This window comes from Lycium barbarum, chromosome 9 (assembly GCF_019175385.1).
Source record: "Lycium barbarum isolate Lr01 chromosome 9, ASM1917538v2, whole genome shotgun sequence".
Classification (NCBI taxonomy): domain Eukaryota; kingdom Viridiplantae; phylum Streptophyta; class Magnoliopsida; order Solanales; family Solanaceae; genus Lycium; species Lycium barbarum.
In genome coordinates, this window is record NC_083345.1 from 112279783 (window position 1) to 112307112 (window position 27330).

The following is a 27330-nucleotide window of genomic DNA, read 5'->3' on the forward strand; positions in this document are numbered from 1 at the left end:
CCTCTTTTTGGGGTTAAAAATTTGGCTTCATTTAACTCCTCATCAATATTTACAATAGGTGGGGAGGGGGGTGACACATTAGACCCAACATTTAAGACATTTGCTTGCCTTTTCTTAGGTGTTAACTTTTTGGCTATTTCCCCTTCATTTATATCCACAACAATCACAGGTGTATCAATAGCATGTACTACATAGACATCAACAAAGTCCCCACCCCTCAGGTTATTAAGAAATTTTACCACATCCCCATCATTTTTTAACATGTAAAAGCCACCCCTTTTGTTTACTTTACACGCAAAAGTTTCAACTTTTTTAACTCCTAATTCACAAGCTAACTTCTGAAACAACATAATAAGTAGCTCATCAACATGTATTTTCATTAGTTCAATGTTAGATATTGCATTACCATATCTTAGCTCAGGGTTAGATATTGCATTACCATACCTTAGCTCAGGGTCTGATAAAAAACAACCACTATAATGCATTTGAAGTGTCACAATTGTTGAAGCCATTTTATTACCAAGCCTGCAAAGTGACAAAAAAATAACAGGGTCAGTTAATAATGCACTAATAGTATCTTTAGCCAAATCAATAAAAAATATAGCAAAAAAGCCCTAATTTTTAAATGAAAAAGCTTCCAAGATTCATGCTTTTTCCCAACAAAAAAACAATACTACAATAAGGTTGTATACCCAAGTGGACCACTAACAGACCAATACCTAACGTATTCACACAACAATTTGGGTAATGTCAAACCAATTTTTACAAGTGGAAATCTACGTGTGGGCGAATGTGTAACATGCTCCATGGGCTGACCAAAAAAGTGTTTAAAATGCTTAGTTTTGATGGGTAGAGGGGTTCAGTTGACAAACATGAAAGTACAAACACCGGGATGTAAAAAAGTGTTAAGTACAGGGGTCTCCCAGACTATTCTGCCTTTATTTTAGACCACAAGTTTCAAAAGTCTTTTTTTATTTCTTAAAATTCGTGTCCAGTCAAACACTCTTATATAAAATGGGAGGGAAGGACTATATTTTATGTGGTTTAACTTTGCTTTAAAAATCAAAATCCTCTCTCAACTAACATCCCCCCCCCCCCCCCCCCAATCCTATGCATACAGGTACATTTATGTATGTATGTATAAATATATATACACACATATATTACTTGTTATATATATATATATATATATATATATATATATATATATATATATATATATATAAGTTTCACTTCTCTCTTATTCTCTATTATCAATAATAAACGAGCTTTTGTTGTTATTAATGGAATATTTTAAATTATAATTTAAAATTTTATTTATAATATAAATAAATAATCTTTTAGGAATTTGTTATAGAATATACGTCTATTTTTATTAATTATTTTATATTACCTGCATTGAAATATATTTATAAATTTATTATTACCCTTCTCAGACCTCACTTATGGGATTACATTGGATATGTCATTGTTTGTATTATTACCTATTATTTTTACTTGTATAAATAGATATCGGTGTTTTGATTATTATTAATAATAAAAAAAATTATTCTTCTCATTTATTTCATTATGGAGAGGTATAAAGTTATATACTCAACTAGTATTTCTCAGTTTTCTTTTTCCGTCTCGAAAATAATATTTATTTTCTTATAGGAAATCTGTTACATAGATTAAAGAGATTAAAAAAAATTATAATTTTAAAGAAGTAAAAGAAAAAAGGAAAAGTAGGTAATGTAAGGGTAAAATAGGAATTTTAAAAAGCAATTAGGATAAAAGGGGGGAGAATGACTATTATTTAAAGTTGAGGGGGGGAGTTTGATTTTTGAAGCAAAGTTTGGGGGTGAAAATGATTTTCACCCTTTAAATCTAGAATCAAATATTTGGATCATCCTACTCAGAACTTTAAAAAAAAAAAAAGATTGGATGGAGGAAAACTTCTTTTGTCAAGCAATAAATATTATTTACAATTTTTTTCTCAATTGCAAGTAGATTGGGTTCAGTTATATGAGTAGCTCTTCTAGCAGGTGTACATAATATTAACTTGTGCAAATCGATATCTTCTAACACACACACTAGGAAAATGTCAATATATTAGTATATTATGGGTTAATTTTTGCTAAAAAAAAAAAAAAACTACTCCTATTAAACATCTTTTTATTGAACATTTTGCAAATACAGATGTTAGATAAATTTTATTGATTTGGAAAAAATGGTAGGTGATAACACTGTGGTCCACACTAGCTAAAATTATGTTTGAAGGTAGATATTTGAAGTAAAATACTCGTCATTGACTTGATTTACTTGCCAAAGACTGGTGACTTCTTTTTTTCTTCTTGATCTCCAAAATGTATGCCTTGCATGAGAGTCCTCAATATCTTCTTAGATCCCACACCTGTTGCTTTGAAGCCTCCAATAATAGACTAAGGCTTCATTTGTTTTCATTAAGATTAAGACGTCTGAATCTAAATACACATCTGAATTATTAAGATATTGTTTCTAGATCTGAACATTGAATGATTTAGGCTATTTGTTTTCTCAACATCTGAATGTGCATAATATAATTATTTAAACACAATAAATATACAATTCAAATAAAATCGGAACTAAAAATTAAAAAATAAATAAAAATTTAATAAAATAAAAATATGAAACATTTATGTTTGTTAGTAATGACGGAGATGTTTGTAGTGATGGTGGGTAGGGTTTTGGGGGACGGGGGAGGAGAGTGGTGGTGAGGGGGTGGTTGGGGGTAAGGTAGGTAGGTGGTGAATATGGTGGTGGGTGGGTTTTGGAGTGGGGGTGGAGTTGAAGTGGAGTTGGGGGTGAGTGGACATCTGAAGCGTGGACAATATATGATTGGGGCTCAACATCGGGTGAAACAAGATTTGGGTGGGCCTGGCTGTGATATCATGATAAAGAAATGGACCTTAGGTCTAACTCAACCCCAAAAACTAGTTCAAGAGGCTAGAATTGCCCAAGACCATGTAAGGTGACATATTTGCCTCCCGCCCACTGATGTGGGACTTAACACTGTTCATATAGATAATTGACTGTGCTTGAGCCCCTAAGTTACTTTTACATACCTTTGGAACCATTTCCTTATGCTATTTCTAAAGATTTGTTGACATACAACCCCCACCCCCACCCCTCACACACACACGGAGGATTGGGGTGTGTGTGCTGGGTAGTGGAGGGTTGGGGTGGCTTGTGGTGGGTGGGTTGTGGGGTGGGTAGTGGTGGGGTGGGTAGGTGGCGTGGTGGTGGGGGTAAGTAGGGGGTGAGTGGTGGGAGTGAGGGGATGGGGGAGATGGAGTCGGTGGTAAAAATTATCCATACAAAATACCTCTTAATGATAGACTTTATTCAAAATCTTAATGATTAAGACCTATTCAGACCAAATAAATGCTTATATCTTAATGTAAATAAATACACTTAATGATCTAAGGTCTGAACCATTCAGACTTCCATTTAGTGCAAACAAAAATGAGGCCGAAGTAAGCTAGTAAAATTAGGCAAGAAAATGATCTTCTAAATACTTCTTAGTCTTTATTTCAGATATTTTACGCTTAAAAATAAAAGATATCGCTGAAAATTTGATATGAAATGTAAAAAACTATAATTGTGCAATGTCAATTGACCCGTTATATACCTATATACAAAGTAGTACTACCTTTTTCTTTCCTTCTTTCTGCAGTCCTGTTGTTAGGATTCAAACTGGTGATACTATTATTTGAATCCTAGTTCTTGCGTTGCCTGATGGAGATACAAAAGAAGAACTTCATTAAAGTGACATCACACACTTTTAAACCAAGTTATTGGGAATTTAAATTGAGTTAAGTACACCCTATATCAATTAGGGTACTAATGCTAACAAAATTAACCCACCTTTTTAAATCTTTCAGAAAATGACCCACTCCATCCTCCTCCCCCTCTCTCTCTTCTTCGTTTCGCCGGCATCCCAATGACTCCGGCACCGACAGATTTACTCCAAGAACACGGGGCACTATTCACCTTCCGGCCAGTGACCACTCGCACCCTAATTCCGCCGTTTCCAGTGAATCTACTTCTCGAAAACGGCCAAATGTTGATATTCAGCTCCGCCCCATTAATATTACTTCCACCAACACCTCCACATTTCTTTTCTTTCTTCTTTTTTCTCTGAATTTCTCTTATCGTTTTTCTTGAAGTAATTCAAGATCTAACTCTGGTTGCTCACCAGAGAGTACATATCTGAAGCTTTTTAGCACCGGAGAATCGAGATCTAGCTTTGGTATATCGCCGGAGAGGATAGATATGAAGTTTTCAATGTATCCGATGGGTGTATATGAGTATATTGGTGTATCATATTGTATAATATTATATATGGGTGTATCAATAATATTGGTGTATTTGGGTTAAAGCTTTGTAACATAAGTTTTGGGCTTTTTTTTTTTTTTTTGCAATGTAAGTGAGCGAATTGTACATTTATGAAATTTTCCCATTTAAATTCTAGCCTAATTAATAAACGAACTTTTATCAATTTTCTAAGCAATTAGTCATTGGATTTTGACCAGAGTTACTTTGATTTTGGCTTAGGGAAACTTACATAAATAACTACCTTTTAATGCTTGCTTTCAATCCGTAGCTATCTTTTTGCTATTTACAATTTGTACCTATATTTAGCTATTTTCACTATATTTGAATGTATTTGAATACAATGTTCAGTTGTATCTAACCTTATCTGAAGTCACGGATTCCTGCAACCTTAATTTTCTTTGAATACATGTGTATTCAAAATAACATATTAAAGTGCATTTAAATACACGACTGAGCTGTGCATTTTAGTGTATTTATATATTGATGTATCCTTTTGTTTTGAGTGTAGTTGAACGTATTTGACTGTATTTGAATGTATTTCAACAAAATTTCAAATACACTATATTTGGTTGAAAAATTATATACAAATATATATATATATATATATATATATATATATATATATATATATATTGTTGTCAAATTGAAATACATTGAATGTGCAAGTTTTTACTGTATATAAATACAGTCAAATGCACTTGTATCTAAGTGGATTTCAGTGTATCTAAATACATCATTCCAAAAAACAGTTAGTCAAATACAACTATACATATGTATATACATCAGTCAAACAACACATACAGTCAAATACATGTGTATATAGATCAGTTGTTACGCCTCTCGTTCTCGTCGTAGTAGAACCTATGGTCGGGCATGCCTTTGGAATTGAGACCCGTGTCCGAGTTTTGGAGATAGAAAGTGTCTTAGCCAGTGTACAAAGGTACCAGCAGGTATTTCCGGGTAATTTACAGGATTAAAAGTTGAACGAATCGAATCGACGTGATCTGAGCTGAATCTGAGAAATCTGCAGACACCAGTCATCGTCGACGGACCATCGACATGGTCGACGAACCGTCGTTGTGCGGCGTCGACAGGGTTCCACAGCCCTGAAATCTACAGGCGTAGGTCGACAGGCAGGTTGACGGACCGTCGACACGTCGAACGGTCGTCAACCCGCTCGTCGAACCGTACTGCTGGGACTTTTTAATTCCAAGTATAAATATGTGATCCATGACTCTATTTCTCATTTTCTCTCTTCCAAGTCAGAAAAAAAAACCCTAGTATATTTACTCCCAACAATTTCTCTCATTATAGTGGTGAATTGGCAAGATCCGAGCCCCGTAAACCCAAGCTTGTGAAGAAAAAGGTTGTTTCAAGTGAATTAGGTATTAGAAGTGTGTTAAAAATTATCACTATTTAAGTGAATTGAGGTCAAGACATTAATTATGAGGGTCGTTCATTATATTAGGATGGTGGATATTTATTAATAATGAGATTAAGTCCCACTTTGGGAGTGGTTTAATATCAGCCACGTGCAATTTTTTTAGTCACAATATTAGATAACAATAGAGGGGGGCAAACCCACTTAGTTGATGAATGAGCTGGAGGGACATCTCTGCCCTATATAGAATAAAGAAGACAATTCATTTTGTTTTGCCTAGGTAAAAGGCAACAAAAACGTAGCAGCTAGGTAGAATTATTTCTAGATTCTTTTTATTATTAGCCAAAGAGATAGCAAGTGACTAATATATTAATGATAATGAGGGAAATATGCACAAGAGGAATATATTGGTACAATAGAGTAAAGTAATGAACACAAGGTGCAACTACATGGGATACACGTATCACATGGCATTTGATGACAAAATGAAAAAGGGCCCAACAAATGGCATATGTCTATAGTGGAGGGCCCCTCTTAAAACACTTATACCCCTTTGTTGACTTCTTATCTAGATAAATGGGATGCTGCACGTTTTTATAGATGTAAAGGACATTACATATATATTTCTTAACATCCAAAATGGAGGATAATTTCTTCACAACGATATGGGCAGCAGCGTTCTGGGTACATTTAGGTATATATATATACCTATAGATAGTTCTTTCATCATGTAGAGATAGGGGCAGCAAGGTGGGGAGGAAAAAAAAATCTCTTTCACCGAGGCAAAAACGCGGAGAATGATATAGAGGTTATGCCCACGTTGGTCTCCTCCGGATCCTAGCAAATCGAAAAATTTCTTCAAAGTGAAGTAAGGTGGAAGAAGATTATTTCTTAGCATATGAGGTAAGAATTCTCCTCTACTAGATATATTTAAATTCGTCCAGGTCATAGTTAAAATGTGAGATGAAGAATATCAAATTAATTAAGATTATTGGATAAATATTACGTGGACATAATCCAGATATTTCATGGACAACTCGGCAGCAATTTAATTATATACATGCCACATAAGGGGTGCTGTGGTGTAAAGGTGAGGGAATGATTTACACGTGTAGGGCAAAAGGTTGACATTTATGTTCCTACATTTTATTAAGTAATGACAACTTATATGTGTGTGGACCCCACTTAATTTAAGAAGGAACATTGCTATGAATGTGTCATCCTTGTTGAATAAGAATTTTAGGAAAGAAAAGGCAGCAACCTTTCAACAAATACGTTAGTAATAGGAAGCCATCTCTTTTGAATAGTTCACACGCTAGAAATGAAAATGGAGCAGCAACTTCTTAATATTTTTGGACAATTTCTAAAAGAAGAAAGTGAGCAGGCAGCAACATATTTCCCTTCATGGAAGATCAGCAACGTGCATAAGGTAAGTCGGAACATTAGACAAGTTATGAAATTAATTATGAGAAATCGGATAAGTTATTGAGTTAATATTGTAATTTTGGGCTATTTTGAGAGTGATCTAAAGGTGGATTTAATTCTAGTTTGATATGAAATTGTTGGTATTGTTGTCCTTTGTATTTTAATTGATGTTTTGGCCGAATTGGAATCTCGAGGATTGTTAAGTTTTCAGGGGAAATGCTGCCCGAATTTTGTCGAGTAACGTGCTAGATTAGGCTTTGGATTTTGAGCACGATATAGTTAATACTTGATATCAATAATGTTGTTATAGATTGGGAAGCTCGGGATCTGATTTGTGGTTAGCTTGGAGCGGATAAGGTATGTAAAGCTACCCCTATTCTTCTTTTGGCATGTCCTAGGTGTACTAGGATCAGATTTGAATCTCGGGAAGCGTTCTATTCATCGGAATCCGCGTTCAAAAATGCCCCTTTATCATTCAATGGAATTGAATCCTTTAAGGATATTTTGGTTGAAAGAATTATGTAAACTTTTACAAATTGTCTAGAAAGTTATGGAATGTCCCTAGGACCTCTATAGGTGATTCCATAGGCATAATATACGTAATTCGAGCCCTTCGCTTCGGTTGTCCCGAGGTGGACCACTATTTCCGATTTTACCCTTTTGTGTTTATGACTTGTCTTCGAGCATTTTTTTTAAGAAATATTCTAACTATTCTTTTAACTACTAAATAAAAATTGTTTTAATATTTCATTAAGCCTTATGAATTGTTTTGAAACTTGGGAACGATCTCAGAAAGATTATGCTTCCGTAACCCATTTTGACATTCGAATTTCACTTACTATGACTCCGTTCGATTTCATTGATTTGATCTGTCATTCGATATGCTTCATTGAGTCTCTGGAAATATATATGGTATTTTTATTGCATTTAGTTTCTCACTACTCCATTCGTGGATGCCTCAATGTTTCCCACACTGAGCCCGGGCCAGGATATGTTGTCAAGCGTATTCCTCTGCATTGTTCGCCGTGCCTCGATGTGAGGGGGCAGGTATACATGTACATGGGTTGTGGAGTATGCTGTGCCATGTACACATATTCTGATATGATATGATATGATCTGTTATGGCCATCTGATATGATATGCTACGTTACGGGGTTATACCCCTATTCTGATCCTTCTGTATTGTGGCACCAGCGTCGGGAGGGTGGCCACGTTTTGTCTGCCGAGTCCCTTGGCAGGGGCCGGATATGATATGGCATATGTTTCTGTATACACTCTGTATGTTTTGAAAATATGCATTTGATACTTTGGATTTTACACTCACTTTTCTGTACGTTCTGTACCGGTTACGATTTTGATTCTGTGATTCAGGCTTTACATATTCAGTACATATTTCGTACTGACCCCCTTTCTTCGGGGGCTGCGTTTTCATGCCGCGCAGGTACAGACGACAGGTTTGCTGATCCGCCCGCTTAGGACTTTATTCTGCTATTTTGGAGCACTCCTTTATCCAGAGCCTATATTTTGGTACAGTCTTTTGCTATTGTATATATGTACGCTATTCAGGGGTACGACGGGGCCCTGTCCCGTCTTATGGTTCTGTTATGATCTGTAGAGGTCTGTAGACATACTTGTGTGGGTTCTGTATATGTTTTGGGTTGTTATGATCGGTGATGGCCTTATCGGCCTCTACGTGCAAAATCTGTTCATCTGTGATATTTAGTAGCGCCAACTAACCTTTATATTAATATATTTTGATAATATGCCGGTTTGGGGTATCGGGTACGTTTGGGTGTCCAGTACGGACACTAGTCACGGCCTACGGGGTTGGGTCGTGACAGTTAAGGCTATCCTTTTTTCTTTTTTGGCATGACCTTATGATATGAACCAACATATGAGTAAGCGAGCTTCCACATTACTCTACTCTTAGAAGCATTAGGAGTACTTCGTCTTTGATGTTCATGTACCCCGCTCATGATTGTTCCTTCTGTTCATGGGTCCAGTTTTATGTATACAGTTTATTCATGCATTGCATTCATTATATATATATGCACATTGACCCGTGACCAGAAGGGGTTATATACGCAAGTATTATATGTATATGGGGTATGGGGAAATGGATAGGCGTTATATACGCATTACCACCTGATCAGCTGGTGCACCAAGATGATGATATAAGGATCGGGCTGCACGTACCGCAGCAATGTATATGATGATGGCCGCAGAGAGGCCGATATGATATGATGGGATGCCATAGATGCTTGACAGGCGTTATATACTGGTTCATACAAGTACATGCAGATAGTCATTTCAGCTTATGAGTTCAGATCTCATTTATGATTCTTATGTATAAATGTTGCTCTTATGCCTTTCATACTCAGTACATTATCCGTACTGACTCCCCGTTGCTTGGGGGGCCTGCGTTCATGCCCGCAGGTTCAGGTAGACCGACAGGTGGTCCAGCTTAGTAAGACTTCAATCCAGCAGTGGTCAGTGCGCTCTATTGATCCGGAGCTGCAGTTTATTTTGGGTATGCTAGTCTTTTGAGATGTACATGCATATGGGTATGACGGGGCCCTATCCCGTCCTTTGTACAGCTTTTATTCTAGTAGAGGTCTGTAGACAGTTGTATGTATTAGTCAGATGATGTAGCCTTGTCGGCTTCTATTCTTTTGCGTACAACATATGTAGCAGCCTAGCTGGCTTGCATTGTTCTTTCAGCATGTTTATGTATATACAAGTTGTACAGAGTTCATGATGTCATCTATTTATGAGGCTGTATGAAATCAGTTTAAGTCACTTGTGCGCCCGTGATGCTCAGTGAGGTTCAAATATGAGTATAGGGGTGTTTGGTCGCTAGAGGTCAGACACTCGTTACGACTCATCGGTTTGGATCGTGACATCAGTCAATCAACACATACAATAAATACACTATATTTACACTTAAATTCAGTCAAATTTTCGATGAAAATACAACATACAGTGGAATTGGACCAAAATTTCCGACGAAAATACAAAATATAATGTATTTTTAAAAATGGAGAATACAATAGATCTGGTGAAATACACTCAAATCTGAGAAGATATGGCCGTCTGGCCATGGATTCCGGCCAAGCGGTGGAGATGATGACGAGAAAAGGGGATTTTCACTTCTAATTAGCTTCATATTAGCCGGGCAAAGGAGGAGCTTTTGAAGTTTCTTTATTTGAAGTTCTTAGATATAGTTTTCTATCATCTTCGTTAACATTCTCAAATCTTTCTAATAATAGATAAACAATTAATTTTAACCTCTTCATAGTTGGGGACATAATCATTGACCATAGACTGATAGGAGTTCCAAAAAGATTCGCGAAAAGAAGAGGTGGGAAGAAAGAATTGGTATGCATGGAGGTATTTGTGTGAAATTCGGACGATTACTCCGATATCGGAAGAAAGAATTGGTATGCATGGAGGTATTTGTGTGAAATTCGGACGATTACTCCGTTATTAGAGAGGGTGAGATCGGAGAGATAGAAAGAGAGGGGTGAGATCGCACAGATTTGGGGGTGGGGCGGCAACGGCTGTGTTAGTGAATAGGAAGGAGAGAGAATTTTTTTTAGGGTTTGGAGAAAATATAAAATTTGAAATGTGTAGTGAGGGATAATAGAAAGAGATCTATGTATTTTGATATAGCTATCAATGGTAATTAAGAAAATTAATTTAGCTATTAACTATAAATAAATCAAAAGATAGTTATTATTATTAATAATTACCTCTTAGAAGAAGCTATATCAAGTAATTTTTCCTTTGGCTTATTCCTTGCCGGCCCAAAAGGTATATGCCGACGTAAACGACGTTACGTCATGCTTAACATGATACTCTTAGGGGTCATTTGGTAGTCAATTAGAGTTAGGGGTCGTTTGGTTTGAAGACAAGTTATGATGAGATTAGTTATCATGGTATTATTTCTTGTTGATTGCTTGGTTTGTTATATTAAAAGTAATTGCATTGCACAATTTTTAAGAAAAAATTGTTTGAGGGACCTCCAGGCTATAATTGTCATTTTCCTCATTTTATCCTAGAATAACTATTCCTGGGATTGTTATTCCACACCTGCCAGGGATAATTTATCCTAGGATTAGTAACCAAACAAGAGATATGGCGATACTAAATGTTTATCTCAGAATTATTTTTCTCTATCCATCATACCAAATGACCTCTCTAGAGTTATCCAAGTATTAATAATACATGTATAAGTTATGAGTAATTTTATGTATTATTTTATGCAGGATTTATAGCCTGCTTGGACTAGCGGCTAAAAACTGCTTATTTTGAGAAGTATTTTTCAAAAAAAGTACTTTTGGTAAGAAACAGATTATGTTTGACTAATTCATTTGAAAAGTGCTTTTGAATACTTTTAATAAGCAAATTGTGTTTAACTAATTTTCTTAAAAAAGTGTCTTTGAGTGTCAAATCATGAAAAAAGACAGATATCAAGGAACGTGTACTATCAAGATAGTTTTACAGAGAGAAATTATTTTAAATATGTAGTATGAAAGACTTCAATCAAGTTTTTGCTTTTATTTATTAAAACTTAATAGTACATTTTAAAATTTTCAATTAATATAATACATAGATAAATAAGAAACAAATATCAAATATTGATATAATATCAACACGGTGATTTGAATATACTAAAAAGCTACAACCAAAATAAAATTCAAAATCATTCCACAAATTAAAATTCAACACAAAGAATTATTAATTAAAACTTAATGGATTAATGAGAGATATACTTAAAAAATATGTATTTATGGTGGGAATATTTTTGTCTTGAAAAAAATAATTTTCTGCTTCTATTTTTTTTCAAAGAAGCAGAATTTTTTTGCTTCTCCCCAACCACAGGAAAAATGCTTCTGCTTCTACATAAAAGCAGTTTTACTAATTGGTCAAACACTTCAAATACCCAAAAAAGTGGTTTTTTTTTTTTTAAAATAAAAAACACTCTTTTGACCTCAAAACCGCTAGGCCAAATAGGCTCTTAGTTATTCATGTACATATATTGGTTACAAGGGTTTCTAAATTGCATACCAAAATTAAGAATTAAAATTTCAAATTAAATTTAACAATCAAAATTTGATAATAGCTTACGGAAATCAAAAGTGCTCACCATTAGCAAGCAAAATTAAAAAACCAAAACTCTCTTAGATAACACTTGTCATTTGGTACGCGAACTAAATTATCCCGGAATTATAATTTTGGGACTAATTTATCCCATCAGAAAAATGAGATAAAATAATCTCAAGTTTAATGGGATAAAGCCAACAAGGCTGCGTACCAACACAGCTCTAATGAGTTGTACATAAGGCAGTACTAGTTGTATGGAAGGGTGTTCAAATTTTAAAATAGCCGTGAACTAGTACTTTCCAGAGGCGTGCATATTGTATTTACGAAACACGTATACTTTCAAATACTTCTCCTCTCTCACTCTTAGGTGTTTTTCTTAAACATCTTTTGACCCAAAACTATATCAAGAATGAAGAAATTGGATTTGGAACTCAGAAATCCCTGAAACAAGAAATTGGATTTTGGCCGACCCGCATAGAGTTCCTTCATCTACGTCCACTCGGTTTAATCATCAATCTTCTTTGGGTTTCTAATTGGGGAATGAATGCATCTCCATGGAAAAATATGAGGCCATTTTTGTCATTTTCTCTTGAATTTTGACCAAAGTCATTTTTTTGGCTTAAAACTCTTCGCACCGCCCATCGCCGCCACTACCGCCGATCTAGGGTTTCGAAAACCGTTCACATTTCCCTAAATGGAAGACAACAAATCGACAAACCCTAAAACAACACAAGAACTAGCAGTAGAAGGACAAAAGCATTTAGAAGACACAATAGAAGCAGCACATCAAATACTCTCTGCTATGAACGATGAACTCTGTAACCCTTCACTTTGGTCGTCATCCACTACTACTCCAAATACCGTTACTTCTAACGGCGCCGTTTTGAGTAACGGACATCATTTAAACGGTGACGTTTCGTCTGATAATTCTTCGGGTTCTAATAATGCTTCGGCGCAACATTTGGATAATATTGGTGGCGGTGCGCTTGATGAATCGAGACTCCGTTATAAGTCATCTGTTGCTTCCTTGCGCTCTGTTCTAACGGCAATTTCTAATTCCCAAAAGGTAATTTGTAATTTTACGTAATAGCAATGCATTTTTTGTTTTTAAATTTTGTGATTGTGGAATAATGAGATGATTAGACAGGACATGAGCAGTGGCGGATCCAGGATTTTCACTTAGGGGCTTCGAAAAAAACAACTAAAGCTAAATATAAAAAATAATGTTGTCAATTGGGAATCGAGCCTAGGACACAATGATAATTTTGAACACCCTGAATCGCTTGAGCTAACTTTTTGCATTTATTCAGGGCGTTCAAAAGTTAATATATGTGCATAAACACAGAAAATCTACCCTATATATACAATGTAATTTTTTGCCGAGGGTGTTTTCGGATGAACTCTAGGCATGCTCTAAATCCTCCGCCCCTAAGGTTGAGGATTAGGTTATAAAGGCAGTAGGTAACTGAGTGGCTTAGTAGTATTTTTTTCACGTAGTACCGTACATATTGGTGGCGGTGCACTTCATGAATTGAGGCTATTGTTATATGTCTTATGCTGCTTCCTTGAGTTCTGTTCTTACCGCTATTTCTAATTCTCAGAAGGTAATTAATCCTACGTATAGAAATGCATTTTTTTTTAAAAAAAATATTTAGGATTAGGATAGAAGAGTAGTAGGTACGATGCAATCGGTTGAAATCGAATGGAATTAGTTAATTTATGAGTCGTAACTCGAAGAAGATGGCATCTAGTTGAAGGTTAAACCAAGAAACGTAGCTTGAGAGAATTTGTAGATGAAGAGAGAAGAGTTAGATCTAATTATCATGAATGGTTTCAACTACAAGAGTATAATGTAGTTATACAATCAATGAATCAAGAATAGAATCCCTAAATTCAGTAACTGCTCGACTACAACTCAATTTACAGCACAATTAACGACTAACAGCTTTAACAAACTGTAACTAACCCCACGTCAGCTGCCACGCCACTTCAGCCTTCAAATTGCATCAATACCCTTGCTAAAGATGATTCTTGTCCTCAAGGATGGAATGTAGGAAACCTGTGTTGCAATTCAGTCCAATATTCCCGAGTAGCATGTCAAGCATCTATGCCAGTCCAATTGACTGTTATATACCTGCATAGTAGTATTCCCTTTCTCTTTCCTTATTTTCCCTCTCCTGTTGTTAGGATTCGAACTCGTGATACTATTATTTGAATTGTGGTCCGTGAATTGACCCGTTATTTTCAAAATTTTGTATTTGTGTAATATTTGTTTGTGGTAACTGGTTAACTATATTACCAAATTAGAAATCTGTACATCAAAGAGACTGTGTGGTGAGCATCATGCTCCACACCAGAGTCATGCCTTAGTACTCCCTTGGTCCCAAAGTAAGTGTCGTTTTAGCAAAACAAAATAACAGTCGCTTTAGGAATTCATGACAAAAAGTAGTATTTTTCCAAACTATATCCTTATATTGAAGAACTACTACTTATTAATAGTGCTCAATTCTCAAGATACATTTAATAGTCAGATGGGGTAATTTAGTAAACTATACTTTGTATTTATTGATTTCTTAATGGACATGAAATGAGTTAAAGGGACACGTATTTTGGGACGGAGGGAGTAGCTATTAGAAGTTTTAGAACAACTTCTATGCTAAGATGGATAAAATTGAACTGTTCTAGCCACTTTGCTGTCTGCATCTTCAAACTTCCTCTGAAATGGACTTGAACTATCTGCTTAATCAAGGACTCAGAATTCTGCTGCTTATCTTGGAATACTCTGTAGTTCCTCTTTTTCCAAATATAGTATACTGTAGCTGCAAGTACCATTCTGTTTAGCTCAGCTCTTGAACTCCTTCGCATTGCAAATTGGACAGCCCATTGTAGTTCAGCTTCCCGGTTCCCTGGGATTCTAGTGATGCCTTGCCACATTCCAAATCTTTGATTACACCATACATGCGAAAAACAGATCTGAGCTTTCATTAGCTTGATCACATAATGGACACCTTTGATTCCTGGTTATCCCCTATTTGAATAGTCTATCCCTTGTATATAGCTTCTCATGTGCAGCCAGCCTTAGGATAAAGATCCTTCTAGGAAATTTGAGTTAGTGGACACTAGTTTCCTCTAATTCACTTTTTGGAAATCAACCCTTATCCTTAGGTAAAACTGTATTGTAGAGTACTTCTCTGTATTTTGTATCTCTGTCACCAAATTGCCTGCCTCAGTAAAATATCTGCTAGCCTTCAAGATCTTCTGGACAATCCAGGATGCTTGTTTGGGGATATTCGCAAAGAAGTTCTGTTATTCCCATAGTAGCAATTAATCCATTTCACCCATAATTTATCCTTTTTTCACATAAGTTCCACAGTAGCTTTCCTGATTGCAGCTTTGTTCCAAGTTGCGATATCCAAAATCTTCAAACCACCTGCTACTCTAGGGTAGCATACCCTATCCCATGCTAGCAAGGCCGTTTTTGACAGTTCAGTACCACCAGACCATAAGAAAGGCCAACAAGTTGTTTTGATAGCATATGGTGGACAATCTGGAAGGAGAGAAACTCTAGGTGTTTTGATAGCATAGAGAATGGTGTGCAGAAGGTCAAGCTGAATTGTATCTTACTGCTTTGTTTTTGGTGAAATCAGGTCCACTCAGATGATACTGCTACTATCATTGATGTTTTAGATTCAATATAGGCTTAAAACAGTAGAATCTTGGAGTACTTTTGTAAATATGGTTTCAGTACAACCTATGTACTGTTTTGCTCAAATGATATAGAATACAGTTACCAATTTCAAAAAGAAAAGCCCAACAAGTAGATTTTTGTTTTGAAGTCCTAAATATTTGTGCAATATCTATGTTTTGTAGGATCATGATAGTGATCCAAGCAAAAGTTTGCTTGATATAATCATGAATCAACTATGGCTCGATCCGAAACTATTGGGTTCAGATCATTACTAGTTAGGGTCCATTGTGTGTATAGTATGTCCGAGTTTGTTATGCTATAGTCTGTTATGTAAATGAATGAGGAGCTGGAAGTAAAAATGAGAAGGCGGAAAATGCTCCAAGGGCTTTTTGTTCAATGCCAAAGGTAGTTCAACGCGCGATGTGTGGTAGGCGAACATATCGAGTTTGGATCCAATGTAGAGAACATCTAGTGTTAGAGGTCCCAAAATTGAGTATTGGAATGAAGTTGCTCCATACGGAGCCCAATGGATGTGGAAATTCAAGTACCCCACCATCAACTTAGCTTGAGGTTGAGGCATAGGTGGTGCTGGTGGTGGTGTTCTGGTAGATATTGAACAAAAATAGTGGAGAATTTTGATTTTTGGGAAGTATCATGATCATCGAATAAGACGGGTGTAGTTTTGATTGGGAATGCAACTAAAATAGATGTTCGAGAAGTTTGTTCCTTTGGAGTAACTATCGGAAAGAAAATCATCATCCAGTCTGAGCAGCAAAAAGATATTATCTAGCGGTAAAGGTAAATTGTATGTGAAAGGAATTTGGTGATTGATCTGGGTAAGACACATGTGGTTATATCAATAGCAGACTACAATATAGACCAGGATCTATCAGCCGCTTGGTGACGGTCAATCAATAGGAGAAAGGGCGCTGCCTCATCTTCTGACTGGCCAACGGGGAAGAATCTGAGGCTAAGATACATTGGAACAATGATCCAAATAATCTTTAATGTCCCGAACCTTATTTCTTGTGCTTTGAAAGCCTGATTTTCTTTCTTATTTCGTTTTGGGACCTACATTTGGCCAAGATGTGATCTATCTCTTTCGTTGGTTGTAGTAGAACTTTGGCCCGAGGGGGGTTGGGGATGTCCCGATTGTTCTTGTTTCAGCTGTTCAAATGCTCCTGAGGTGTAAGTATACCAAGCTAATAAACTACTGCGCTTTATCCTTTTCAAGAAGGATTGAACACTATAATCACCTTTTGGTCCTTGGTTTTGGTATATGGATTGCTTTACATTTGGAGCATTTGGTGAAGAGTTAAGAATTTTGTAAGTTGTTACTATTCTTCTGTTTTGACATATCTATCACCGACCCTGCCTTCCTTTTTGTTGCTCAACATACGTGTCACTTCACGTCATTTGAGTTTATTAAGTTCTTTTAACAACTTCATACTTGAGTATTGCTCCATTTTAATTGCAAGTTGTCAAATTCTCCTTTGTGTTCTGTCTCATGGTTAACAAAGTTATATTTGCTTGCACGTTCTGGGAAATTGTTCACTTGTTGTATGATACTTCACACTGTTTACTGACTATGTTAGCTAGGCAAAAGCATTGGAAGCTGCTTCTGCTACTGGTTCACTATCTGCTGCAGATCAAGCTGAAATTGAGCAGCTGGAGGGCCGCGCCTCTACATTAAAAAAGGTATTGATAACGTATCAAATTTTGATATCTTGGATTGTTGTTGCTTTTGGGAGTGCATGGTGGGTGGAAGTTGGAGAAACAAATGTGTATGCCAACATTTGAACAATGACAGATTTCTCCCTTGATCCATTGGGTAATTTCGTCTTCATTGGAACAAACATTGAGGTATACCGCAAATGTCACATTTCCATTGCAGACATCCCATAATGTCTCACAGTACAAACTTTCAGAAGTCTCCATATATGTCATAACCTCAAATCTGAACAACGTGACTGTACTTTTTATAGTGATTTTGTATTATAATTAATATCCAAGTCAAATAAAAAAATTAAATAATTATATTCCTATTATATTAAGTTTCTGTCAAATCATGTTTTATTTGCTTTATGTCCCCAGTGTCCCCCCTAGTGTTAGTGAAAAGTCTTCAATGGAAGATAGAGAGTATTTTGCTTGAGTTCATGCATATAAACTTTCTAGTAGGTTGTGGCGGTTGTGAACAAATCAGGTTGCTAATGTGATCAACAGTTTAAGCATATTCTGTTGCTCTTTAAATTGCAGGAGCTCGTAGACAAGAACAAGCAACTCAAGCTTCTGATTGATCAGCTTCGAGATCTTCTTTCTGACCTATCAACATGGCAAAGTCCCTGTTCTACATGAATTTCTGCTGCCATTACTTCAAGCAGATAATTCAAACAAGAGAGATGTCAGATGTCAAAGGAATTGTGTTCAGCTCTAAGAAGCTGTTCTTTTGTACAGAGGTTACTGCTAGAATCAAACCCTTGCCAAACACCTGTGCTTTTATGCAACTTAATGCTGCTCGTGGTGCTACGATTGTTTCTGTTTAGATGTTCTGTCTGGTCCGATAATGGGCTGAAAAGTTGTACAATTAATCTGTTAGAGCGGGAATACTGAAGGAGGGAAAAGGAGAATGCTTTTGATCTTAACTTATTATGCTAAGTTTTATTTTGATGTGCACTATAATTTTCTCCTCGCAGCTAATTGGGCCTTGGTTTGCTCTAGTGATGAGCTTTCTGTCATTTCCCCATTATTCAGAGGCACAGCAATAACATAGAGCTTTCGGAAAATAAGCTGATGTACTACTGGTCTTTTTTTTTTTTTTGTATTTGGATAGTAAAACGTTTACTGAACTTGTTTATCTTAGCAAGTGATTATTGAAATCAACTTAAAATCAAGCATTTTATTGAAGTTATCATATGTAGATTAGTTGCTTTGACCGAATTGGGTCACTGAACTCCACCTTTTCATAGTCCTATTTAGTTCGCGTTTCCAAAGCCAAATGTTGTAGGTTTAAATTCTATGGAGTGTTATTTTATCATTTTAGATCGAATTGAAATGAAAAAAGATTCATCGAATAATGAAGAAATAGTTCAATGTCATCTTTTACGATTTGAATAGAGGAATATAACTCCGTAAAGATCTCTTGTATTTCATTTTCAGATGTTGTATGTGTAAAAATAAAGATTGGTGGAGATAATCAAACTAAATCATTGCATCCATTTAAGCTAAATCTTGAAAACAGTCACTTAAGAAATAATATCTATAATAAATATTAAGAATCCCATAGCTGAAGCTCAAAGACGTGAAGTGAATCAGAGGAGAGTAACCCGTGAAATGTTTAGTAGCATTTCTACTGGTCCTGCATAAAGTTTCCTTAACGAGGCCTCAACACGAAAAATAATGTTGGAGACTATTTCTCCCTGCATATTTCACTATTCACGCTAGTTCTCGCAAAAGACTATTTCTCCCTGCATATTTCACTCTTCACACTAGTTCTAGCAAAAGATTGCCACAAAAGATCACTATTTCGAGTCCAAATTGCCACAAAAGATCAGTATTTCGGGTCCAAACTTCTCTACAAGAGCACGTATTATTAAGAAGATCGATCTTGACACTAACTAGATCCAAAAATTAGTTCAGGACGTGAAGATCGTCCAAGACCATTTAAGATGACAAGTTACAACAACCCCTCAACCAATTGGGATACTATAACACCCTCCGCCTCCCCACCCCTCAACGCAAATGGAGCGTGTATAACGTAACACGGGGGAAAAGGTAAACCAAGAATTGGAACGGATCTAACTCTGGTATCACAGCCCTTTCCTTCCTAGGTCTGTTTGCTGGTGGAGAGCTCCAAGTTTACCATCTTGCTTCATGACACTTTACTCAGCTGTCCATGACTGTGCAGAGAACCTGGAGGAAGCCCTTTAAGGTGACACTGGCTGGCAGCTAACATCTCCACTTCCCTTGTGGTAGAGCATCTTATATGTACATAATAAACCAGATGACATTATGAGGACCCAAAAATTCCAAAAAAACATGTCGAATTATCGAACATAAGTCCCAACTAAGAGAGACAAGGGGCCGATTTTCCGGTATGCCGCTCTGTCATTGTCTGATTTTTAGTCTTTGCCGATTCACACTCGAAATTATGTATCTACTTAGCCTTGCCAATATGTAGAGTCCCAACGAGAAAAGTGTTGGTGCTTTATCATTGAGTCAATAGTGCTAATCTCTCTTTTTGTACTACTCCGAGGGCGGGAAGAAAATAAGAAAACGTGAAGTGTTCTCTTGCTTTCCCAATCTGTTGTGTCTAATGACTGCCCTCCCTCAGTTGGATCTTGGTCTAGCCTACTACGAGGATCCCATATCCAACAACCCAAAAAATATATACAAAGGGCATCAAAGCCCCTTGAATAGGTTGGATCTCTAGAGCTTACCTTATGTATTGTTATTAAAAAGGGAAAGGGCCTTTTCAGCTGGTTCGCATGAGCGCACTTTCATTTTTCCTTTACTAGTAGGGGCTCTGTGGTTCGCCGCCACATGTTTTGGCCCTTCTTTTGTAGTTCTAGCTTCGACCGGAAGCGACAACCTCTAACTAGTTCAGTATATATATAAGATGGCAACGCTCCAGCTCACTCAAAAATGTGGAGGCAGTACTTTTCTAGCAAGCTCGTTCTCATTTTGGATGCAGTACATTTCGCGATCATATGTAGATTTACAACGACACGTGAAGATTTGAGTATTTGACCATTTTATCTAATACTCTATTAGCTGATAATTAAACTATAAAATAAAGGTATTTATTGTATCATTCAATCCGATTTCAGAACCCACATCAAAATTCCTACCCCTAACTTGAAAGAACTGAGGAAAAGCTTTTCAAGCAAAGGTAAAACTTGAAGAAATTATAATGTTATGGAGAATATATATTCAATGGAATATCAAAGGAAACTTAAAATACCTTCGGTTAGGCTAAGTAACTAGGCTATGTATGTAGGAAAATGCCCAACCAGTCATTTTATTTTGATAGCAAAAATAGTGATTGTCTTTACTAATGTATAACATTGGACCAAACTATTCACTTTCTAAAATACATTAAGGACCATTTTTATCATGTTTATACATTAAGTACCAAATGCAACCGAAGGCCATACATTAAACACCATTTTGATAATTTTCCCTTGAAACGTCTCTCTACGGAGTAAACAGACAATGAAGAGTGATTTCATTAACACTGTTTGGATGTTTGTTACGTATTATTTCAAAATGTATCGTATTATATCGCACTGTATTATTTTGATGAATACTATGTTTGAATATATAGATTGTATCGTTTTCCGTCATTACATAATGTCACACATCAATAATTTGAAAGATAAACTTATAAGAAAAGTGGGGGTACGAGATAGAGCTATCGTAAAAAGGTAGGATAAAGGATAAAATATGATTATTAGATAATAAGTACGCCCTCCCCACAATTCTCCCGCACGCCGCTGCGCTCCGCCACAATGGCTAAACCCTACATGTGGAATTCACGTGAGCTGATAAATAACAAAACAAATGTACTTTCTTGTGTTGTTCAATCCACATCATAATCTCTAACCCTAACTTGAAAGAACCATGAGAAAACTTTGGATGCAGTGGTAAAATTTGATGAACTTATAACTCTATGGAAACATATATTCAATGGATGGAAGGAAATCTGGAATATCTTCAACTGAGGCGAAGGTGGTTGTGTACGAAGAAAAATGTCCAGGGCCTCACTTTATTTTAATAGCAAAAATAGTAAGGGGTCATTTGGTTGGTGGGATAAGGATTACAATTTCGGAATAAAATGCTAGAATTATTTTATTCACGTTTGGTTATGAATACTAATCCGGATTATTTTATCCCACGGGAAATTCAAACCGTAGGATATCATTGTCTATCCTATCCCGCATACCAAATGACTCTTAATTGCCTTTACAAATATGGTATATAGAATCAAATTAGGCACTTCTTAATATAATATAATATAATTTATTAAGGACTATATTCATTATGTCTGTATGTTAAAGGATCAAATGCAACCAAATCACATACATGAAGCACCATTTTGGTCATATTCTCCTTAAAATATCTTCATACTCAACTCGTGTAAACAGACAGTGAAGTTGATTTCATTGGAAATTTCCATTTCACATCCAGATCTTCATTACTCATTGCATTTCCTCAAAACACAACTCTCAATCCAAACAAATGCTGCTTTTCTCGTTAAAAGTTTCTTACCCAGCTAATCTCCACTAAATAAATAGAGAGAAAATGACAAAAATGGTCCCTTGTTTTTGGGAGCAGGTTCAAAATAGTTCCTAAAGTACGTTTTGGACAATTTTGGTTTCTTAAGTGTGCCAAAAGTAACACTTTTAATCTGCATCAAATATTAATGAACTTTATTTGTTAGATTTGACGGGACCTATATAAAAAAAGATTTAATACTCCCTCCGTTCCATAATAAGTGTCACCTTAGCCAAAAACACGCACATTAAGAAATCAATCATGAAATGTAAATTTTACTAAACTACCCTTATATAATAAAAATAAATTACTTTTCTCTTTTGATTAGAGCATGCATGAAAAGTAAGTCTTTTGACATTATGACTCCAATAATACCAAGTTTCTATGTGCTTTTTGTCTTGAATACATAAATTTGTCAGTTTTTGTCTAAGGGCAAAGTTGGAAAAAACTTGTCAATATATGCATTGATTTCCTAAGGTGACACTTATTACGGGACAGAAAAATTTGGCTAAGGTGACACTTATTGTGGGACGGAGGAAGTAACAAACAATAGAAAAATTCCATCAAATCCTAGACATGGCTAGACGGGAACTATATAAAAAAAGATTTATTAAAAACACTAGGAAAATCTCATCAAATTCTAGACACCGCAGCATAAAAAACGGTACTAGACACAAAAAGATAGACTAAAAATAACTAAAATTGTACTGAAAAATTGCATCAAACTCTAGAAAAGGACCAAAAATAGCATAAATTGCAAAAAAAATTGTACCTCCAAATGTAAGATCCCATCAAATCTAACAGACAGAATTTGTTAAAATTTGACAACGACCAAAAGTATTGGAGTATAACTTTTAACAACTTTATTTGTTAGATTTGACGGGACCTATAAAAAAAGATTTAATAAAAAACAAGTAGAAAAATTCCATCAAATCCTAGACACTGCTAGACGGGAACTATAAAAAAAAGATTTAGTAAAAAACACTAGGAAAATCCCATCAAATTCTAGACACCGCAACATAAAAAACTGTACTAGACAAAAGAAGATAGACTAAATATAACTAAATTGAACCAAACTCTAGAAAAGGACCAAAAATTGTACCTCTAAATGTAAGATCCCGTCAAATCTAACGGACAAAATTTGTTAAAATTTGACCACCACCAAAAGTATTGGAACATAACTTTTAACAAACTTAAATGACCAAAAGTGTTTAAAGACTATTTTGAACCTACTCACAAACATTAGGGACCATTTTTGCATTTTCTCAAGTAAACAAACTGTCTCACCATTTCATTACAAATCCATCTTCTTCAAAATCCAGACGGCTTTTTCTCAAAAAACACACAAACAATTCACTCAAATCTATACAAACAAAACACCCAAAAATGCAAGATCTTCGATCTCCATCAAATATTAATGAACGCTATCGGTTAGATTTAACTGGAACTATAAAAAAAAGATTTAATAAAAAATAATAGAAATTGCACTGAAAAATTGCACTGAAAAATTGCACCAAACTCTAGAAAAGGACCAAAAATAGCATAAACTCCAAAAATTGTACCTAAGCCTGTCAACCGATCCGGTTTGACCAGTTCAAACCGGTAACTGGACCGGTTAAACCGGCACCGGTTACGATTAACCGGACCGGTTAAACCGGTACCAGTTACGGTTAACCATAGATTTTTTACCGGTCCGGTTTGCCTTTTTTGGGACTGGATAACCGGTAAACCAGAATCGGAACCGGTTAACCGGTCAATTTTATTTTTTAAATAGTGTTGTTGCTGACTGGGCTGGACCGTTGGCGAACGGTCCATTTTGCAAAAATAGTCTTTGCCAACGGCTCCAAACTCCCCGTTTGCCCCCCCAACCCCCCAAACTTATTTTTTTAACACTTTAACCCATCCTCACCCCTATATAAACACTTTTCCATTTCCAATTTTAATCCACACCAATTCACTCTTTTCTTTCTCTCAATCTCTCAATTATAGCTACTTTGCAATAATTAGCCACTTTAAATTTCTCTCAATTAAATATTATAAAGTTTTATTCTAGTTTCAATGATTAATTTTGCAATTATAATAAAAATTATTGGTGGAGTTTGTAATTTTGCAACAATCCGAAGTAGCTCCAAGGCTTTGGTAGATTTGCAATTCTAGCCGCCTTCACTTTGTTGGAAATTAGTCCGGCAATTTGGTGCCTTCGTTCCAACTCTATCTTTATTTTCCGCTATTTAATTTACACAATTTAATTCTAGCAATCTAATTTGTTGTAATTTATTTTCTTATGATTTATTTGAGTGTGATTTAAATTAATTTTATTTAATAATGACAAAAAGATTTAGACATGTTACCGGTGCTATTGGAACATAACTTTTAACAAACTTAAAAGGACCAAAAGTGTTTAAAAACTATTTTGAACCAACTCAGAAACACCAGTAAACAGACAGTGTCACTATTTCTTCCAAATCCATCTTCAAAACCAGATCCCATTTTCCCAAAAACACACACAAAATGCAAGATCTTCAATCACCACCACCACTACGTTCCACTACAGATATATTCGGTGACCCGACTGACCCGAATCCACCACAATGGCTAAACCCTAATTTATTCCAATCCCCAAATTTCGATCCCGAAAACTACATCTCCGATTTACGCACCTTCGTCCCCTGAGAAACTCTCCGTACTGAACTCCAATCGCACTTCACATCTCTCTAACGCGATCTAATCGATCTCATTAATCGCGATTACGTCGATTTCGTTAGCTTAAGTACCAAATTAATCGACGTTGGCTCCTCAATTGTGCGTATGCGTGCTCCATTGCTTGAAATTAGAGAGAAAATTGAACATCTTCGCAACGCTGTTGAAAAATCGCTTTCTGATTTGCAAAATCGGCTTAAACAAAGAGCTGATGCAGGTGAAGCTAGAGAGGTATTAGAATTATTGCTTGATACTTGTCATTTGTTTCTAAAGTTGAGAAATTAATTAAAGAACTGCCACGTGGATAATCTGATTTGAATAATGATGATAATGTGAGGGAAACACAAAGTATGCTATTGGAAAGAATTGCTAGTGAAATGAATAGGTTGAAGTTTTATATTAGGAATGCGAAAGATATGCCGTTTATTGAGAATATGGAGAAGAGGATAACGAATGCGAGTTTGTTGTTGGATACGAGTTTACGATGTTGTCTTGTTGATGGACTTGAGTATTGGGATGAGAATGCGATTTATAACTGTTTACGTGCGTATGCTGCGATTGATAATACTAAGAATGCTGAGGAGACTTTTGGAGATACTGTTGTGGGTCCGTTGATCGAAAAAGTTATTCCGGAAAAGGGGTCTGGAGGAGGAGTTGTTGGTGGAGAACTTGAGGAGGATTATGTTAAGATCAAGAAATATATTGAGGATGATTGTAAGTTTCTGTTGGATATATTGTCTATCGAGAATTCGGGGCTACATGTTTCGAGTTTCCTTGCGAATTCTATACTTAAGGAGGTTCATTCTGCTATCCAGAAAGGAAAACCAGTGGTGTTTTCTCCGGGAAGGCCTACTGTTTTCCTGAAAAATTACAAAGCGAGTTTGGATTTCTTGGCACATTTAGAAGGTTACTGTCCCTCGCGATCAGAAGTAGTCAAATTTCGGTCTGAAGCTGCGTATATTCATTTCATGAAGCAATGGAATGTGGGTGTTTATTTCTCATTGAGGTTCCAGGATATAGCTGGGGCTCTTGATTCTGCACTTAGTGTTGCTGGTCTGGCCCCGGTGGGGTCTGACCAGAGGAAGCCTCAAGATTTGATTTTGAAGTAGAGTACGTCTCTTTTAGAGTGCTTGAGATCTTGCTGGAGGGATGATGTTCTTGTCCTCTCTTGCTCGGACAAGTTCTTGCGTTTGTCTTTGCAACTTATGGCCAGATTCTCTAACTGGTTATCTGCCGGATTGGCTGCTCGTAAAGCTGGTAATGCGGGCTCAAACCCGGGATTTGAATGGGCTATTTCTGCAAGCTCTGATGATTTAGTGTAGGTAGTTCACGATTTGAACCGTTTGGTGGAGGAAATATGTGGTGATTACCTTGAACAGATACCTGAGTTGCTCAAGTCGTGCCCTGTTGAAGTTTGTGATTTTGTAAAACAGAGCATTTTACACGGTGGGAAGTCCTTGAAGGGCCTTTTGCTAATTGTGATGAGTGCAATAATTGAGACAATAGTTGAGAAATCTGTAGAGGACTTGAGGCAGTTGAAAGGAATAACAGCTACTTACAGGATGACTAATAAGCCTCTCCCAGTCAGGCATTCTCAGTATGTTACCGGGGTATTACGTCCGTTAAAGGAATTTTTGGATGGAGAAAGGGCTGCTATGTGTCTAACAAATGAGATAAGGAATGAGCTCTTGCAAGGTGCTGCTTTGGAAATAACTCGACGTTACAATGATTTAGCTTCGGAGCTTGTCAATATGAGTAGAAGAACAGAATCTTCTCTTCAAAAACTACGTTTGGGGTGCTCAAAGACAAGCCGGAGCAAGCTCAGATGTCTCAGATCACAATTTGTCTGATACCGACAAGATCTGCATGCAATTATTTCTTGATATTCAGGAATATGCACGGAGCCTTTCGTTACTTGGAGTGGATGCAGCTAGTATTCCACCTTATCAATCATTATGGCAATGTGTTGCCCCTGCTGAGAGACAAAACACAATAAGCTTCTAGTTTCTACGTCGATTTTGTATCAATATCTCATTCTTTTCTTATCGTTTTCCCCTACTGTTATATTATCACTTTGATTAAACAAGTCTGCAATTGATTTCTGAGATCTCCAGATTTGAATACTGATTATTTTGGATATCTGAATATTTTAAGGGAAATTTTCCCAAAGTCATACATACATAGAGTGATTGCTATCTTAATTAGAAATAAAGACGCTTTTATTTACCCTTTGATCGACAAATGAATTACTCTTCATGGTAACACTAGTATTTGTGTACCACATTTACTATTATAGAAGCATGAGTTGCAGTCGGATCAACTTGTTTGCTTCATGTCATATCATTTTTGTTTGAGGGCATCTTAGACATTTGACATCACTTGCAACGTGTCGCTAAACACT

The 27330-nt window shown here is 36.2% G+C and overlaps 1 protein-coding gene, 1 long non-coding RNA gene and 1 pseudogene across 2 annotated transcripts; all 3 read left to right on the top strand.

The window, feature by feature from the left end:
• Positions 1–6646: 6646 nt before the first annotated feature.
• Positions 6647–8923, top strand: LOC132611457 (uncharacterized). The gene is made up of 3 exons (XR_009571672.1): positions 6647–7166; positions 7473–7519; positions 8604–8923. It is a non-coding gene; the product is annotated as an uncharacterized LOC132611457 (long non-coding RNA).
• A 3652-nt stretch (positions 8924–12575) lies between these two features.
• Positions 12576–18648, top strand: LOC132609439 (mediator of RNA polymerase II transcription subunit 30). The gene is made up of 3 exons (XM_060323414.1): positions 12576–13334; positions 17556–17654; positions 18213–18648. Exons 1-3 carry the CDS (start codon positions 12963–12965, stop codon positions 18309–18311), a joined length of 570 nt encoding a protein of 189 aa, XP_060179397.1. The 5' UTR covers positions 12576–12962; the 3' UTR covers positions 18312–18648.
• Positions 18649–24649: 6001 nt separating this feature from the next.
• On the top strand, positions 24650–27088 carry LOC132609440 (conserved oligomeric Golgi complex subunit 2-like; annotated as a pseudogene).
• Positions 27089–27330: the final 242 nt, after the last annotated feature.

What these genes read in the sequence shown, in the direction of transcription:
- LOC132609439 (XM_060323414.1), top strand. Translation starts at nt 12,963, where the DNA reads ATGGAAGACAACAAATCGACAAACCCTAAAACAACACAAGAACTAGCA. An exon ending in CAATTTCTAATTCCCAAAAG is followed by an intron (nt 13,335 to 17,555) that starts GTAATTTGTAAT and finishes TATGTTAGCTAG; the next exon opens with GCAAAAGCATTGGAAGCTGC. An exon ending in GCGCCTCTACATTAAAAAAG is followed by an intron (nt 17,655 to 18,212) that starts GTATTGATAACG and finishes TTTAAATTGCAG; the next exon opens with GAGCTCGTAGACAAGAACAA.